The 20,401-nt window shown below is 38.5% G+C and overlaps 1 protein-coding gene across 1 annotated transcript; it reads right to left on the minus strand.

Moving 5' to 3' along the window:
- Window positions 1-228: 228 nt before the first annotated feature.
- Window positions 229-17,443, minus strand: tymp.L (thymidine phosphorylase L homeolog). Its single transcript, XM_018251423.2, has 11 exons — window positions 17,175-17,443; window positions 13,497-13,527; window positions 11,396-11,527; window positions 9,453-9,655; window positions 7,536-7,634; window positions 7,055-7,184; window positions 5,398-5,516; window positions 4,800-4,962; window positions 4,268-4,480; window positions 1,807-1,947; window positions 229-818 (listed from the first exon to the last, which is right to left on the minus strand). Exons 2-11 carry the CDS (start codon window positions 13,525-13,527, stop codon window positions 628-630), a joined length of 1,422 nt encoding a protein of 473 aa, XP_018106912.2. The 5' UTR covers window positions 17,175-17,443; the 3' UTR covers window positions 229-627.
- Window positions 17,444-20,401: the final 2,958 nt, after the last annotated feature.

Here is a 20,401-nt window from a genome sequence, read left to right on the forward strand (position 1 = left end):
TAAAACCCAGAGATTCTGCTTAGCAGTGACAAAGATAAGAAATGTATCAACTTAATGTATCAATTTAGAACAGTTTACAGGGTCGGTAACCCCCACTCTCAGAGCTGCTTTAGAAGGTGAAAAATGAAACTTTACACTTCAATATTAGTAAAACAGTCACAAACAGAAAATAAAAAGCAGTTAGACAGTTTCAGATAGTTTACCAGAAATAAGTATTTATTTCTGGTAAACTATCTGAAACCAAATGAACTGAAATGAACTGAAAAAAAGTGCTGGAAGGTGAACAAACCCTTTAAGTTGTAGTTCCATCTACTGAACCAGAATTCACAGAAGGCTATTGGTGAGCTAGCTATGTATTGCTGAGGGGCTGCAGGCTAGACATCTCTTCCGAAGTTTAGTTTTGCAAGAAAGTAGTCCTGTCTTTCTGAATTGCCAGGAGCTGACACTCCAATGAAAGCCTAATTACATTCTTGTGTCTGCACCTTGTGACATACTGTAGTGCAATTAACCATGTCCCCCTGTGTTCTGGGCTCCAAATATTACATTGAAAGGTCTGTGTTAAACTCTGTTCACAGCTCTCAGAACAGCACTGATATGGCCATGAGGGTTCTTTGAGCATTGCCTCTTTTAGTTGATCTCCCCTTCTCTTCGCATAGCAGGCACATCTTCTTTATTGCATTGGGATGGAATAATTTCCCTGATGAGAGGCAGAGGAATGAAACAAGGCAGCTCTGCAATGCAAATTGCTTCTTGAAGATATTCCCTCTGTTCATCTTGAAGTTGAGGGTTCTCATAGTGAATTCTAATCCAAGGGTCGCCTTAAAAGGATTAGCATAAATATAAAGGTAAATATTGGAGATGTTATAATAAAAAAATGAGTCAGAACCACGACTCAGTGATTTTTTGTATATGCACCCCTTCTCATGGTAACAAACAGTTTTCATCAAAACTGTTTGTACAACATCATAAATACTAAGAGGCTGATATACTAACAATCAAATTTAGTTTTTTTTCACGAATCTCAAAAAATTGGTTTTCCTTATTTTCTTTTTTACAGCTCTAAAAATTCTAGATTTATTTAGTGCCATAATCACGAAAACCTCAAAACACAACTCACCAGGTCCTATAGAAGTCAATGGGAACTGTGTTGATCTTATTGGACCACTTTAAATCAATTTGGACTTTTAGGGGCACATTAACTTAGCTCGAGTGAAGGAATAGAATAAAAAATACTTCGAATTTTTAAGTATTTTTTGGCTACTTTGACCATCGAATTGGCTACTTTGATGTTCGAACGATTCAAACTAAAAATCGTTCGACTATTCGACCATTCGATAGTCGAAGTACTGTCTCTTTAAAAAAAACTTGGACCACCTACTTCGCCACCTAAAACCTACCGAGCATCAATGTTAGGCTTTCCTAGCTTTTTTTGATCGAAGGAAAAGCGTTCGATCGATGGATTAAAATCCTTCAAATCATTCGAACGAAGGAAATGCGGTAAATCCTTCGACTTCGATATTAGAATTTGAAGGATTTTACTTAGACGGTCGGATATCGAGGGTTAATTAACCCTCGATATTCGACCCTAAATAAATGTGCCCCTTAGAGTTTTTTGGATTTTTTTTTTCTAAAAATTGTTCAAAATCTCAAAATTTTTAGAGGTTTTAGATGTATTCATATTTTTTGTCAATTTCATTTAAATTTTTCATCCTGTCTCTTAAAATATTTAGCTGCTATTATTAATAACATTTTCCTATGCATTTGGGTAAATGAGGGTAAATTATGAAAAAAGTAGATAATACTTGCCTTCCTCTACGTGCTGACCCAGGCTCACCAGGAGCTCTGCCCCAACACTGTGGTTTATTGGATCATTTGCTTTGCTTCGACCAGCTCCCAGTGCATTCAGTATTTCTGCAATAGGTTTGGCTCGGATCAGCTTTACTGTTCCTGGTGAGGAAGAAGGAACAAATAGTTAATACTGTCTGACTTTCTTATAGCACTTTCTTACAATACACCTCATTCTATAATGTAAACCATCCATATAAGCACAGCTTTTTTTTTCTTACAGAGATTATACTGTTGTTTATGTTTTTTCAGCTCTTCTGTTCAAATATCTTGCTTCTTTTTCATAGAAATTCACATTAATGAGAATGCAGAGAGTTCCATAGATAACAGAACTATATACAAGGAAGTGAAATTCTAAATCTGCCCTGTTACAATAATCATAGAGGTTAATCAGACAGATATGACAGATATTTCTTGCCATACTGATATACTTCCCTCCAAGATCTCTAAAGGCTTGTTTATTAACACAAGTGCAAAGTGGTAAATCAGACACAAATTGCCATGATTACCTCCTACAATGCAGCAATAACTACAGAATGTGAGCATCATTGAGGAAGACTACTTAATTGGGGTTACCAGATCACTTGAAAATCCAGCTAAGAGGGCTGCAATGTTTGAATTTAAAGGGGTTGTTCACCTTGAAGTTACGTTTTAGTATGATTGTAACGTAGGGTATGCAAAACCCAGAACTAACTTCAAGGACCCGGTCATAGCTCACTCTTCTGCCTATAGTAGCTGCCTTTGGCTACGGGAGGAGTCCTCTGCTTCTTAGATACCTCCTGGACTTAATGTGAGAAGACCAAGGAAAGAGTTCTGAGCATGCTAGGTAACCAAACATATGGAAGGGATGGGGGAGCATGCAGCATAGATGTGGAACAGACCAGGTCAATACCAAACGGGCAATACTGTACCAAATCAGAGAGCAGAAGTGTAGTCAAGGTCACAAGCCAGGGTCAACACCAAACAGTAGCACGGTACACAGGATCCAAAAAAGGTCAGTAACAGGCAGTGGCCAATACAGGCTACAGAATGGCAAAGTCAGGGACAGGCAGGGTGTCAAGAACAAATATCAGACTTGGAAAACACATCCAGGTACTATGGACTAGACCTTGAAGTTGGGCAGTGAATATTTGGTTGAGGCCCTTTAAATTTTAAAATTTTGCACCAAGCGCGATGACATCACAAGTAAAAAGACGCAAGCACATAGACATGTGCATCAAAACCCGGAGAAGGCATTGATGCGCAGAAGAATTCAGTGCTGTGGTCGCAGGGAGCAAGGAGCAGGTACCTTTATAATGATGTAGAGAGTGATATTGTGAGACCATTTGCAATTGGTTTTCATGTTTTATTATTTGTGTTTTTTTTAGTTATTTAGCTTTTTATTAAACAGCTCTCCAGGTTGCTATGCCCAAATTACCCCAGCAACCATGCACTGATTTGAATAAGAGAGTGAAATATGAATTGGAGTTGACCTGAATAGAAAGATGAGAAATAAAATTTAATAATAACAATACATTTGTAAGTTTACAGCGCATTTGTTATATGGGTGACCCCCATTTGAAATCTGAAAAGTGTCAGAAGAAAAAGGCAAATAATTAAAAAAAGCTATAAAAAACAAAGAATGAAGACCAATTGAAAAGTTTCTTACAATTGGCCATTCTTTAACATTCTAAAAGATAACTGAAATGTAATAATTGCAACCCTGTAATGTGCATTTATTATGTGACCATGAATTTTGGCAATTTAGGATTTGAAAGCTGGTATCTTTATGCTAAATAGGGTAAACTGCGCCATACACATGGTTTATGAATATAGATGCAAAGTGATGTAGCACAAGGCACATGTTAATTCCAGGGCTCATTTTTTTATCCATTGAACCCTATACTTTGCACTTACAGTATTTGAAATGTATCAGAACAGGCTGAGCAGCTGCATAGGTACTTGCTGCAAGATGTTAAACACACTGTATAGGTGTAAGTACTTTTATTGAGTGCATTTTCGAATCCATGTTAGTTTGCACATTGCACTTGTGTTTATAAATGAGCCTTATTACCAGGGGCGATCCTGGCCCCTCCGCCGCCTGAGGCAGCAGCAGTTGCTGCTGCCCCCCTCCCTCAGAAATTCGCTCTTAAAGTACCAGGAGCAGCATTTTTGCTGCCCCTGGTACCTAGTGGGGCGCTGCCGCCTGAGGCGACAGCCTCAACTCGCCTCATTGGCGAAGCACCCCTGCTTATTACCCAAATATTATTTAAGGTGGTCAATGAAAAGCTCATTATACTTGAAGGGGCATATTGTCTGCTAGACAAAAAAATACAATTTACAGTCCCGAACAGAAGGGTTTGTAATGTTTAGCAACAGTTATTTTTTCAAGATTTTACAGGGATGATGCCAAAACTGAAGTTACCTACTTGAGTGGACCCACCTGATTTTTTTACCCTAAGCAGCTCTTGATGGGATGCTTGGCGAAGTTTACTAGTAGAGCTAAGCGTCCTCGCTATATCTGAAGGTACTCCTTGCACTTCCAGCATTTCACGGAAACACTGCAAAGCTGAGCCATCATCCAAAGCTTTGGCAATTTTCTCTGAACCATGGCTCTCTGAAGAAGCCTGACCACACAGCCAGAGGAGATGGCCACCTGTAAGAAAACAAGAGAAGGTTTTGAAGGTGGATATGAAAGCCATTACGGAATTAAATATACTGATTCAAAAGGGGAACTAGGAAATCATTCACAAAATGAGAATATGAGCACTGTCAGTCCATAATTTTATATGTTTTTTATATTTTTTTTATTGTTGAAAAGCACATGTATTATTAAATAACTCCTTCTGACAGCAAATAAGTGAATATTGGACATAGACACTACTACATAGACAGATAAATGCTGCCAGTGGTTCCACTGGTCACATCTGTTTTTAGAATTTTATTTAGGAGCCCTTATTCTGGAGCATCCAGACCTGTATGTATCACCAGTTCTCGAAGGTCACCAGGACCAGCACCCTCCATGCACTCTAGTGCCTCTTTCACCTCCAGGGTATTTCCCACGCAACGGCCAATTGGACTATCCATGTTAGAAACTAGGGCAGATGTTGGTATGCCAAGAGAGACTCCAGCATTGACCTAAGGAAAAATACACGATTACAAGCTCAGAATACATTTCACCTTTGTGAATATGTTGTGATTTATAATGTGAACATATTCTAAATCAAGGTGATTACAAAAACTCAAAACAAATTCACAGTGCTGTACTGTTACTAAGTCTGTCATACATCTAACCTAATAAAAATAAGACAAGTTTTCTGAACTCCATGATGGGTTGTTGAAAAAGATATTCTTTAAATATAAAAAACACTACTTTGGTCCTGAAATCAATGAAGCCTTGGCAAGTGTCTGAAACCATAAAAGAATTACATCAATGCAAACAGTGCAAAACTCTAGTGAGGAGGTCCCTTTAAGCTTTTATCATGCAGAAGGGAAAACCTAGCCCCAATAAACTAGGATAGCTGTTTTTAGTAAGTAACATAACCAGCATAAAATAATGTAAATAGGACTTACAAGGCTCTTTGCCAAAATCCTTGCTTCCTCCAGGGTTGGACTCTGAGCTGCTTCACCAAACTTCACATCCAGGATAAGGGCTGAAATATTCTCAGCAACCTTCTTGCTGATAACAGAAGCTGCACAAGATATGCCATGGACAATGGTATCATTGCTATGCTACTAGTGTTGCTGCACATTCTACTAAGGGACAGGCAACTTTCATTGGTCTAGTTTTCATAACCCAGTGAATGCTGAGTATTGTGGCTCTACCATGCACATCCAAGACGTTGCAGCGCACTCCAAAGTCAAAAGATCAACCTTTATTAATTACATCAGTTTAAAACTAAATGCTAGCTCATGGTCTGACGCGTTTTGTAACTATGTACTTCATCAGAGACCTGGGCATGCTCAGTTCCATACCACCACTTATACCCACATGGGGAACTCCCCTTCTCCTCACAGAGGTGAGCTAATTTAAATAATGCACTAATTAGCACCACATGCATATAGCCAATATAAAAAAAACATTCACATTCATAAAATAACTATATCGTTCATCTAACATTTCCAAAACTGCAAAATAGTTCCAATTAATTCGATAAACTGTTACATACGTTTATATGTTTCTCCCTGTGTTGTTACAATTTAAATAATATCTAAACTATGTAAATATGCGTTACTTTTTAAAATCCCACTTTCAGTTACATATCGTGGATACAAGGTTTTTACTTAATCATTAAAAAAAAAAAGGTTCCATTAGTTCATAAGGTGATCCATTTATGATTTATTCTTATTTTTAAAAAATTAATTGATGCAATCTCTATTTCATTCCACAGAGCTATTAGATATAACAACTAATGTCAAAGATAGAGTTTAATCCCTGCGGCTGTCTCGTGAGTAAATTGTGAATCCATTTCACTTCTGTTCACAACAACTTCGCCTGCAGGTTGCCACCCCTTGGTCCTATAGTTACATGCTCTATCCCTTGTACTTTAAGCCTCCCTATATTGCTATTATTACACTTCTTGAAATGCCTTGCCACCACCGTAGTCTCACTTCCTGATTTTATAGAATTTATATGCTCCCTCATTCTCTCCTTTAACGATCTAATTGTACAGCATACGTACTGTTTCTGGCAGGCTCCACATGTTAATAAATATACTACAGATTTTGTATTACAATTCACAAATTCATCAATTCTATACTTCTCATGCGTGATCCTTGATTCAAAGCTGTCCGTAACCTGAACAACAGAACATGTTGTACATCTCGTCGCTCCGCATTTGAACATTCCTTTACTTTGTAGCCATGTACCTGGCTTTGGGCCCCTTGTGGGGAATAACGTGTGGAGGATCGTGTAATAAGAGCAGGGCTCGGGGCAGGTGCACCCGAGCCAACTACTACCAATCTATTTGAACCTCAATATTGGTGTTGGGATATTTGCGGAATAGTAACAACTTGTGGCTCTACCATACCTGACAACTGTGTCTTTTTTTGGAGTGCAGTAATTAACAAAAGCAAGTCCCAGAGTGTTCCCAAGACAAGGCACTTGTTAGTGGAATCTATTTGTAATTTGAAGTGAATAGCAATTTGATACTATGAAAGTGTAGAAATGCAATAAGAGAGAATACAAAACAGACAAATAGGCCAAAGTAGAAAGGTGAAACGGCAGCACCTGTAATCAGTGGCAGACTGTCCACTGTTGCTGTCACATCCCGCATCTCATAGAAAATCTTATCAGCAGGCACCAGATCTTTAGACTGTCCAACAATGCAGCATCCGACTGAACGCAGGATCTCTAACATCTGAACAGAAAGCAGAAACCTTCAATAAACCTTAGTAGATGCCAGTGCAGATGCTGCACATCAAGTTACACGTGTATGTGAATGCAGAATGTATGTAAATCATCTTTTGCCAATATTTGCCATAAATTCAATAAATAATTTATACATTAATCTTTTCTTATATCTGCAATTGTTTTTACCTACCTGCAGCAAAACAACCAATAAAGTAGATGTTACTCGTCTGATAGTGTTACAACATTTTGCTCACATTTCTGCTTAACCATTTAGTTTGTTAGCTCTTATTTCTTTCCCTTGCCCATGAAGAATAATAACCACATCCACACTTAGAATATGCTTACTACCGATTTATACCTGTGCAGGACTCTGCTGAGGGCTGAACCCAGGAATAGACTCCAACTTATCTAAAGTTCCACCAGTATGTCCCAGTCCTCTCCCACTGATCATAGGAACCTAAGAAAAGCAGACTTTAATAAGCAGAACAAAAATCACTTTAGGGCTCATTTATGTATTGTGGGGGCAAAGTACAAAAAAAAATAGGCACATATTGCTACAACAAATATAGTGCTGCTTGTGTTCAACAGTTTGGTATTGATAAGGTGTGGGCTGGGGCTGAATGTGGGCATCCCCTTGGTTGTCCTCTAGGTTGTACATAAGTTAGTGACAATGGGTGCAAGGTAACGGAGTCACCTGCCTATCAGCATTTACATAGCAAACACTACTGAGCAAAAACTCACTGAAAATCGAAAGCTGCAAAGCTGCTGAAACAGTGCGTCCCCATTTGTCTGATATGTGCACAGGCTTAGTAACTAGTTTATTTTCCAGCAAAGTTCCCTGTAAATTGCCCTATAAACAATTAGTTACTAAAATAACAATGTACAGGATAGATAGATGATAGATGATAGATAGATAAATTTATCTATCTATCTATCTATCTATCATGTTTTTTCAGTGCCTTGCATAAGTATTCAACGTTTTGTTCTAATGCAACAAAGCACTGCGTTTCCTGACAGTGCTATATAAATAAATGATGATGATATAACCTGGAATTCAAATGGATTTAACTGGGATCTCTACCATTTGATTTACACAAAATACACACTAACACAGGTTTAAAATATTTTTTTAAAGGAAAAGTTTAATAAAACAATTAAATACAGTAAAACAACTAAATAATAAAGATTTAGGTATTGAATCTAAATTGGATTGAGATCTAGCCTTTGATTGGGCCATTCTAAGACATTCATGTAAACCTCTCCAGTGTGGTTTTGGATGTGTATTTATTGTCATTGTTCTGATGGAAAGTAAACCTCTACCACAGTCTCAGGTCTTCATGCTCAAATATAACATATAGCTGGATATCCGCCTGTGCACCGACTGACCTAATGGTGACTGTTTTTGACTCATGTCTCATGCAAGCTTTTCACATGATGAATTACACCATAATTACATCCAAGTATATTTATCGTACTTGAAAATATGGAGCATGTGGTTTATTGCAACAGGTTACAGACCAACATCACCTGACGCCTCTCAGGAACAACTCCCTTAATCATAGGCTAAGTATATTTATAGCTACATTTATATATTATAACAAACAAGGAAAATAGTATTTGACTATTTATATATTATATATATTCTACCATTTGTGATGAGAAAAGCAGTCAATGGTGAAAATGAGCAAAATGCATTGAAGTCAAAAGCATTTTTTTTTTCAGCTACTTTTTTGATGGCAATTTTTTCCATGCAAAATACATCATGGTCTATGGCGCAGTGACTTTTTTTCACAGGGATTTTTATACACATTATTATACTACATTGGTCTATGGGTGTTTTTTGTAGGGATTTATTTTACAGGGTCTATATGGATGTTTTGTCGCCACATTTTCCAGTGCCAGTTTCATGAACATAAAGCCAACACCAAACAGTCCCCAATGCCATTCTGAGAAACGTTGCACCCCACGCCTTACACATTTCTTGATGAACTTCCAAATATTGCATACATCTGGAATATGCCTCAGCTGAGATAAGTAAAAGCTTACTTTTGGGTTACTAAGTGATACTGTTCTGACAGCACTTGTGTCAGTCGCTGTAGAGTACCAGCTCTTACTGAAAGTCCATGGCTTGAGCCTTACTATCTACCTACAGTAACATTTACACTAAAAAAAGATAAGGAATCATTTACCCTATAATTTTCCCAATCATTTTGACACATAAAAAATATAACCTATTACAGTGCATTATGCTTAATGTTCTTGGAAAATACTATACCTTGCAGCCACAAGCTGCAAGTGCTGGTGCCAGAGGCAAGCTGACTTTGTCCCCCACACCTCCTGTGGAGTGCTTGTCCACCAAAACTCCATTCCATTCCGTTGGCCACTGTAATACACACCCAGAGGCAACAAACTCCTTGGTTAGAGCTAGGGTCTCCTGTGGGTCCATTCCACAGAGTCGGACTGCCATGAGAAGGGCACCTGGGGCAAAACATTTTAGTTCTGATGTGATAAATGTTGACATTTCAATGTCTATTACATTAATGACGTTTTATGGGACATACATTTATGGCAAGAAAGAGAGGCAACTTAAAAACCACCAAGCTCAGGTTTCTTATTTGTATATAATATGGTGTGATTTTTTTTGACTGATAATATATATATATATACAGTGGTGTGAAAAACTATTTGCCCCCTTCCTGATTTCTTATTCTTTTGCATGTTTGTCACACAAAATGTTTCTGATCATCAAACACATTTAACTATTAGTCAAAGATAACACAAGTAAACACAAAATGCAGTTTTTAAATGAGGGTTTTTATTATTTAGGGAGAAAAGAAATCCAAACCTGTGTGAAAAAGTAATTGCCCCCTGAACCTAATAACTGGTTGGGCCACCCTTAGCAGCAATAACTGCAATCAAGCGTTTGCGATAACTTGCAACGAGTCTTTTACAGCGCTCTGGAGGAATTTTGGCCCACTCATCTTTGCAGAATTGTTGTAATTCAGCTTTATTTGAGGGTTTTCTAGCATGAACCGCCTTTTTAAGGTCATGCCACAACATCTCAATAGGATTCAGGTCAGGACTTTGACTAGGCCACTCCAAAGTCTTCATTTTGTTTTTCTTCAGCCATTCAGAGGTGGATTTGCTGGTGTGTTTTGGGTCATTGTCCTGCTGCAGCACCAAGATCGCTTCAGCTTGAGTTGACGAACAGATGGCCGGACATTCTCCTTCAGGATTTTTTGGTAGACAGTAGAATTCATGGTTCCATCTATCACAGCAAGTCTTCCAGGTCCTGAAGCAGCAAAACAAGCCCAGACCATCACACTACCACCACCATATTTTACTGTTGGTATGATGTTCTTTTTCTGAAATGCTGTGTTACTTTTACGCCAGATGTAACGGGACGCGCACCTTCCAAAAAGTTCAACTTTTGTCTCGTCGGTCCACAAGGTATTTTCCCAAAAGTCTTGGCAATCATTGAGATGTTTTTTAGCAAAATTGAGACGAGCCTTAATGTTCTTTTTGCTTAAAAGTGGTTTGCGCCTTGGAAATGTGCCATGCAGGCCGTTTTTGCCCAGTCTCTTTCTTATGGTGGAGTCGTGAACACTGACCTTAATTGAGGCAAGTGAGGCCTGCAGTTCTTTAGATGTTGTCCTGGGGTCTTTTGTGGCCTCTCGGATGAGTTGTCTCTGCGCTCTTGGGGTCATTTTGGTCGGCCGGCCACTCCTGGGAAGGTTCACCACTGTTCCATGTTTTTGCCATTTGTGGATAATGGCTCTCACTGTGGTTCGCTGGAGTCCCAAAGCTTTAGAAATGGCTTTATAACCTTTGAAATTGAACTCAGGTGTGATAAACCACAGTTACGTTATTTTTTAACAAGGGGGGCAATCACTTTTTCACACAGGCCCATGTAGATTTGGAGTTTTTTTTCTCCCTTAATAACGTAAACCTTCATTTAAAAACTGCATTTTGTGTTCAATTATGTTATCTTTGACTAATAGTTAACGGTTTTTGATGAGCAGAAACATTTAAGTGTGACAAACATGCAAAAGAATAAGAAATCAGGAAGGGGGCAAATAGTTTTTCACACCACTGTATATATATATATATATATATACACAAAAGCAACTTCTGATAATTTTTTTGCATTCCTTTGCAGAAACATTATTTCAGTTTGCCAACCTCTATATCCTGCCTGAAAGCCTGTATCCTATTTACCCAGTTGGCTGTCCTGAGCATGGCCTCTTGTAGCTGCCTGCACCACGTGTCTAATCTCCTCTGCTGAAAGGGGTAAGCCGTCACGCTTCTTAGCAATGATGTCAGCAATACGGAATGGCAAATTTAAACCATCTATAAAAAACGTTAAGAGAACAAAAGAATGAAATTACAGACAAAGGAATTGATCTAGAGATATGAATATACTGAGAAAAAATAATGATTATTATTAACAAGTTTTTATAAATATCAGCTGGCAGACTTTACTTTACTTTACTGACTTTAGTGCCTTTTATAACATATGGGGAATAGAGCGCTGTACTACTATTTTTCTTAAATCAGCTGTCCTACAGCAAACGTAAACTTAAGCATTTACAGTGCATTTTTCCTAAAAGGAACACTGGCCCAGGGGAAACAAATAGCGAATATATCTATTGGGGGGGGGGTCCTTCCATTTTAGCACCCCCCAGAGTATTGGCCTTTTCTGAAAAAGCAATTCAACACATAGGCAACACTTAGGGGTTTATTTACTAAGCTCCGAATACCCGAAATTCCAAGAAATCCGAACAATTTGTGATTTTTTGTGTTATAATATGCTTTTAAAAAAAATCACGAATTTTTCGGAATTTATTAAACCCCGAGGGCTAAAAAGCCCAAATATAAAAACACAGCATCTCAAACCTGTCGAGGTTGCATAAAAGTCAATGGGAACAGTCCCATTGATTTTTGGTTGTGTCGGGGGTTTTGGGCAATTTCACAATGTTTTCAGAGCTTTCTGGTTTTCAGGGAAAATTCACAAAAAATCTTGAAAATCTGAGTTTTTCCCGCAAAGGTAATTTTCGGGAAAATTTAATAATAAATAAGAGTTAAAAACCCGAGCGTGTTAGTTCGGAGTTTGTAGCAGCCGATATTGAGATAAATTCGGACCTTGATAAATAACCCCTTTAGTAAATATAAGGTAGAAGGAAAAGGGGTTAAGTGAAACAATCACAAATAAAACTGAACGGCTGTTCATTTATATTATATATGAGTGGTATTTGTCTACCCTCTATTGTATTAGTTTGTAAGACAATGTTAAGTCAAATCCCCTCCCTTTGGCTCTTCAGAAAATGAATGGCATGCAGGCCACCAAAGCATTAAACAGGCACACAGGCAAACTCACTTGTCAGATGTACTAGAAGTTTTAGTGAGGCACAATCAAACTACCTGGTTGCATACTCTTGGCTCATGATCTGACACATGGATTTACCAAATTCCATAGATTAGTTTATTTGTCCAAACATTATATTCCATAGGAAATGGTGAGGTGTATCCCCTGCCTTTTCCAACCACAGATTAATGGAATTACTGGCAACATTACTTTGTATTATGTGTAACTAATTTACATGTATTCAGAGTTCACAGTCACTTGATGACAGTGATAGAGTTCACAGTGACATTTGTCAGCTATACTTGATGGAACTTGTCAACCATCCATTTGTGACCAGCTTTATCCTGTGTGCAAACGAAATGGATGAGAGAGCTAGTGATGTAGATGTGCATCAGTAGGTAGACGGTCAATAAAAGTATAAACATTACTAAACGGTTAATAAAAATAAAATAGGACTAAAAAGTACTGCCTACAACAATAGAGGACATAAACCATAATTAAATATTTACAATAACTTGTGCTATGCACAAAAGAAACATTACAATATCTGAGCTTACCGTGTCTTTAATCATTAACCTGAAAAATATTTGAAGGATTAAATGTATGCATGTGTAAGCCAAACTCATGCAGCCAATATTGTTTCTGCAATGCTGAACATTAATCATTCTGTTTATTATTTATCTGAAAGTTGCATTGGCATACAAAAAACTCCTGCACTGCCATTAGGCAGTTGGACTGCTTACAAATATTGAATTTTAAACAATAAAGCTGGCCATGCATGGGCTGCCACTCCAGACCAAGTTGGCAACTTATTGGCCAGTATATGGAGCCTCAATGAAAAGTTGCCAGACCAATGATGAGAAGTTTATTGTCATGTTTTGTCGATGTAATTTTGCTATTGGTTCTGTTATAAAAACAATTTCTAGGTTTTCCAGGCCAAAGTTTATACTGTACCTTTCTGTTCCACAAATGAAGGTAATTCCATCTGAAAGATATCAGAAGAAGAATGATGAAGCATTTGTGCCACTGCCTGCTACACCATAGTGCTGTTTTATGAAGTTCTACTTATTATATTCTGCAAAACACTGTATCCAGAAAAGGATGTGAGGATCTCCAATAATAAAGAAACAAATATATAAAAAGTAGAAAAAGTAGAAAGACCTAACGCGTTTCGTGCTTATTGGGGCACTTACTCATAGGCTATGAGTAAGTGCCCCAATAGGCACGAAACGCATTAGGTCTCATGTCCTAATACATTTTTCTACTTTTTATATATTTGTTTCTTTATTATTGGAGATCCTCACATCCTTTTCTGGATACAGTGTTTTGGACTTTGCACCTTGGGACTGAGGTGAACTGTGAGTGAACCCTCCTTTACCATCTTAACCACATTTTTGCATTTTTGACTTAATAATTACTTGTTGAGTGGTACCATTTATATTTGCCGTAATGTGGCAGTAGCACAAACTCTTCTCCCATAGTTATTATATTCTGCTACAACAAACAAACAATAAAGTAGAATGTAGCATCATGCCTCCTGCTCTAACAGCAACACAAATAATAATAAACACACATAAATCAAGTTCAACTTTTTATGTCTACTGTATATAAAAACCTGCATAGCTGCTAGTTGATCCAGTGGAAGGCAAAAAAACTTAATTTGAAGCCTCTCCAATTTGCCTTAGAGGGGAATATTTGTTCCTGACTTTAAGATAGCAGTCAGACCAGTCTCTGATTCCACTTGTACTATGAGCTATCTTCCATAACCCTTTATTTCCTCACTTGCTACAAAGCCATCGAATCCCTCCTTGAAGCTATCTAATCAGATGCAAGTATTCAGCCAGTACGACAGATTAAGGGAGAGAATTCCACAACTTCACAGCTTTCACTGTAAAAAAACCCTTTCCGAATATTAATCCGGAACCTCTTTTCTTCCAATCGGAAAGGGTGCCCTTGTGTCTTCTGGAGCTACTGGTAAATAAAGCATTAGAGAGATTATTATATGATTCTCTTATATATTTATACTTAGTTATCATATCTCTGGCATTGATTGATACATCTAAGTTTATAATCTACAAGGACTCCAATGTTCTTCTCCATAATGGATTAACCTAGTGTAGTCGCATTAAAGGTATAAGTGGCTTGCATATTTTTACATTCATTTTTACATCCCAGGTGCATGACTTTACATTTATCAACACTGAATCTCATCTGCCACTTAGCCACCCAGATTGTCAGATTGTCAATATTCTGCTGCAAGGATGCCACATCCTGGATGGAATTAAACAGGTTGCATACTTTTGTGTCATCTGCAAACACTGATACATTGCTTAGAATGCCCTCTCCTATGTTATTTATGAAGTTAAATAAAAGTGAACCCAATACAGAACCCTGCAGGACCCCACTCCAAGAAAGGTTGCAACATTAACAACTACCCTCTGTACCCAATACTGTAGCTCGTTGCCTATCCAGGTGCAAATGACTTTACTAAGCTCAACAGACCTTAGTTTGGAAAGCAGACATTTGTGGGGCACGGTATCAAATGCTTTTTCAAAATCCAAATACATAACATCTACTGCAACCCCACTACCCAGATTCTTACTAACCTCATCATAAAATGCAATCAGATGTGTCTGACATGACCTTCCCTTCTTAAAGCCAGGCTGATCTCATCCAAGTCATACTTTAGTACACAAGTCCTGCACCCTTATGACAAAGACCAAGGACATATGGATCATGGGTGCTAGTGGAAAAGTAAAATAGATGATGACTTGTCTGTGCCTGGTGCAGGTCCTAACAGATTCAGCACTCATCAGTTGTTACTATTAGTAGTTTAGCTCCATCTTTCACCAGTCAGCTAATGACACTATAAAGAATCCTCCACAATAATCATGAGCAGAAACACCCATGTGACGCACCCCTGTTAATACTAGTGTGATGGCAACTGTGACACTTCTGGGAATTTGCAGGGATCCAAGTCATCATGACAATCACAGCTCCAGGTCTCTATGAGAAGAACCAAAGCCATGCCACATGCAAAGGTGCTATATGGGCAATATATCCTCATACACTGTTATCTTACACTCATAGGGGTCCATTTATCATGCTGTATAAAAAGTGGAGTGAAACATTATTGGCGATGTTGCTCATAGCAACCAAATATTTGCTTTTGTTTTATAACTGTTGAAATATAATTGCTGATTGGTTGCTCTTGGCAATATCACCGGTAATGCTTCACTCCACTTTTTACATAGCATGACAAATAGGCTCTATAGTGTGTGAGTTTTTTGGAATTAAAAAAAAAACACGGTTATGGAGAAATGGGTAATGATTAATATTCACAGTGTTGTAACATTACTTGAACAACTGGTGTTAAAACACAGATGTTTCAACATTTCCCTGTGAACAGGGGTTACATTTGTACTTTCTCACTAGCCTTTAAGATAAGTTGACAGGGGAATGAGGAACTGACAGTTTGCAGGAAGGAGGTGGGAGCAGCATGGGAGGGAGGAGGAGGAATGGCGGACCTGCAGTGTTCTGTGCTGTCCCGGCTGCTGTCTGGGAGAATAAACTTCTCTAGAACCGAGACTAGAATGCCACAGTCCTGAACATGTGTTCCAGCAGAAATGTGTAGCTCTGGGGAGAAAGCTACTGTATGTGGCACAATTATTAAGCACAATCCCAAAAATAAAGAAACACACATTGCTTTGTTTATAGGTGTGATTTTGATTATGACATTTGACTTGCATTAAAATCATTAACAGATTATGTAAATCTATATACAATATATTATTACCATACAGTACTCTTATACTGTACATGTACAGCCTCACAGTTTAATATTTTAGAGCCCTATTATGACTTAAACTTGTGTGAAGGAAATCCGGTTGGTCCTTGATCTACCTCTTGATTTGCTGCTTTGGGCATGTGGTGCTTTAATGAAATTATCAACTTGATAAATATGTACAATTTTATTTCTTTTTACTTTTTGTATTATTAATCCTGAATTCCTTTGTATAAATGTTTCATTTGATATGTGCCTTAAAGTATTTATGCAGGTTATATCCTAATATGCAATTTCAGATTCGGTTTGGGATTTCCTGAAAGATTTAGAATTTGATCAAACCACATAATGCGGTGCATTTACAGTGACTTACAACGAAAAACCCTTTATGAACTTTAGCCTTCCCAAACCAGAGAATCACACTCCTCCTATGATAGAAGATTAGGGAATAGTAACAGAGAGTACATTTACTGCTAAACTGCACATTATGTTTTTAGTATTCAAAGATTTGCAAAGCTGTGAAGATGTTTTGTGGGATATTTATGAAGTAATGGAATATATTCCCAGGCTCAGTGCCTGGTAGATGTGGAATGTGGCTATAACCTTTGTATATAAATTTAGCAGATATATCATCTCATAAGCAGATGCCTAGCATTGAACTGACAGGAGAAGAGACGTACTTTCCCAGCTGTCCCTATGCCCACGATACCATTGGTTCTATTGCATAGCTTCTACCACACCCCCTACTTATTTCAGTTTTTGCCTAGCTGAGAGAAGCTGAAAGGAGCCTCACATTTTCCCAGTCTTTCCCCCACCTTGGAAAATATATGAGCCCTCTGGGTGCTTACCTTAGAGAGGAACAGCTATTCTATCAGTGCAGCGATGTCTGTGCTCTTTCCCTGTGTCAGTCTTTGTGTCACTTTGACTTGGCCGGGTGCCTAGTCCTCTGTTTCGTTGCTGTGTCAGTTTTATAAGCTCTGCCTAAATCAACAACTTTAAAAAACAACTTTCTTTTACACTATTTCCAATCAACTGTATAGGAACACTCTCTCCTTGACTGACACCTAATATATCCAGCAGTTCAGAACTGTATTGCTTGCCTCCTAGTCTCCTTCTCACTCATCTGTATCCGACAGGCAGGTGTGAAAAGAACTCCTGTTCTGTCCAATCAGCAGCTGATGGTGAGGGGCGTAGCAGTGGAAATATTTAATGAGAGTACAGAGGGGCCACAGGGTGGCAGAGTGGAACTTAGTTGGTGCTAACAAACTCTATGTGGACAAAACGCTAGAAGGCTCATTTAGGAATGCAGTGCGTGGTGCACTTTTGTAATGCAAATTGTCATGAGTGTTTTCCTCCAGAATTCCAGCGCCATTGTGGCTGTGTGCCAAGTTTGAGTTACCAGATCACTTGAAAAATTCACAGAAATTAGAGTTAAACTGCAATCAATGATACCCTTCTAGTTGGATTTTCTAGACATGTCCCAGCCAGAAATGTTCAAGTGATCTGGTAAACATAGCCAATTTGCAGCAAATTTTCAATGCACAAAAAATGGGCATTGTAAGGGAAGACGGGCAATAATTTACACACCCTCGTTATACCTACAATTAGACCTAATAGATTGTAAGCTCCTTGGGCCAGGGATCTCATCCCAACTGTGTATCTAAAAGCTCTAAGTTCCCCTGTCTGCACTTGTACATTGTAAAGCACTACGCACAGGTGTGGTGCTATATAAAAACAGTACAATACAATATAGTTTAGTTAAAAAGTAGCATTCATGTGTAACGTACAAAGGGGTCCCTGAAATTCAGTTCTGGTGAGTGTCAGGTGTAAAGTGCACGGTTACCTTGTGCCCAGTGCTATAACTATAGTCCTGGTGTGGGGTAGGTAAATCGCTGCTTGTGTAGTTCAAGACACTGCAGCTAAAAACACTGGGTACACTAATAGGACTTTAGGAAGGATGGATGCATATTGAAGAGTTGCTTATAATTACATTTCCTTTCATGAGGCTAAATGTTATTTTTAGATTTACAACCAATATTATATTAAAGTATCAACACTACTTCAGTGATGCTATAAATATATACCGGTACAGACAGATCCTACTGCAGTTACAGGAGAAAAGTTATAGACTGCTTGTACCAGCTTGGAAGGGTAATGTCTTCATTGTCTGGGTAACTACAAGCTTTGAAAGTTTGCAGATAGCAAGACTGGGTATTTGTCACTACAGCATCAAGGTCAAGCAGGAACACCAGACCAAAACACAGAGGAGTGACAAACAATAGACAAAACAATACACATGTGGCTGCACTATTGTATAACAAATTCACATTCCTGTGTTTTTAAATAAAGTTAAATTACAAGGCAGAATCAGCGAAGTGATGTATATTTATGAAAACATAGGCATAGTGCCCAAAGTGTTTTTTTAAGCCAAAAAGATATTTTTTCTTTACTGTTTCTGGCTTGTGTGCTGTGTTTCAGTTTTACTGTAAGGGGCCTATAGCATGATCACAGCCATCCTGTCAATTACTATTCTGCTACACACTCCATATACACGACTGGAGGGCTTGGAGATCGTATCACATGTTACTATGAACAGTGCTCCTAGCGACACCATCTGTAATTAACAGGCTGCTGTTCTACAATAGCAGATGAGACTCCCCTGAGGCAAGTCCTGAAACTACCTCCTACATTAGACACTTCCAAGCAATGGACGCAGCTACAAGACTTTCCTTATGGACTTAAGAATGGCCATAGATGCAAAGATCCTATCATTCGAAACGAGGATTTGTATGATTTTCGAACCGTGTGTGGAGAGTCCCGACTTTTTTCGTCCGGTGGAGATTGGTCATTTGGTCGATCGGACAGGTTTGATTTTGTCCCGACTGTCCTGCCGGAGCCCATTACGCTCTCATTGTAATCCGATCGTTCGGCCATAGGGCCGAACATTCAGATTATCCCCGATATAGCCATGCCCATTAGTGGCATATCGGGGAAAGATCAGCTCGTTTGGCGATGTCGCCAAACAGGCGGATCTTTGCGTCTATGGCCACCTTTACACTTTCCATTGCCGACTACGAAACTTTGAACTTTACACAAGTGGTACATGCACTGGCAGGTACTGGCAATTGAAGGACTCCCATAAACTAAGGACACAATCGTGCTGCCATGGATTTACAGTGAGCTAATACTTTGTACTTTAAAACCACACTGTCCGATGCCTTATTATTATGTATATAAAGGTGCTTTGATTAATGTGCTCCTGGGTTTTGATGTTGCGCATGTTTGCGCTTATTTACGGCTGAACTAGGTTCAATTAACACAGAGGATCTATATGTTTTACAAACTGATCTTAACAGCAACAACGTGTCCCACAGGATATATGCTGATTTTGATATATTGTTTCTTGTAGCTTCACTTCCACTTTATGATTTATGATGTTTTGTTTATATTTTGAGCTACAGGAGCAGTGACCAGCTTCTTGTTGTAGCCCCCACCCTTCCCAGCTATATTCAGGTGATCCCACTGGTGTCTAATAAAAGGGCAACCAAGTTTGGGAGTTTTGAAAGCAGCTAGTAAGTTGCAGGTAAAACTTAGTCCCTTTGTAAAATGTATAATGAATTCTTAATGAATCAGATGAAAATTGAGCGTAGGACTGGCCAGGTATGGGATGACTTTGACTTTGAACTCAGCCAAAACCATGACACAAATTACGCCATTTTGACACTGACTAAAATATCTTACAGTATACCGTAAATGAATCCGTAGTTGTCTTTGCCAATAGGCTCCAGGGCTTGTACATATCTCCTGGGTTTCTAAAAAACAATATTGTATTAAAAAACATGATAAATACAAATAAAATTTGACAAATAACTTTTCCAACATGAGAGAAGCACGGGAGGTATAGGAAGAACTGGGAATTGGTGTATTAGGAGACAAGGCTGAGGGCTGGAAAGTTTAAGTCAAACCATTAGTTGAGCATTTTTTGCGTCGTTCAGTGTTCCAAATACAGTTCTACGGCTGCTTACCGGGTATTGAGCGTTGGTGTTGATCCGCCTGGGGAAGACAAAGAAAGTTT

This window comes from Xenopus laevis, chromosome 3L (genome assembly GCF_017654675.1).
Source record: "Xenopus laevis strain J_2021 chromosome 3L, Xenopus_laevis_v10.1, whole genome shotgun sequence".
Lineage (NCBI taxonomy): Eukaryota > Metazoa > Chordata > Amphibia > Anura > Pipidae > Xenopus > Xenopus laevis.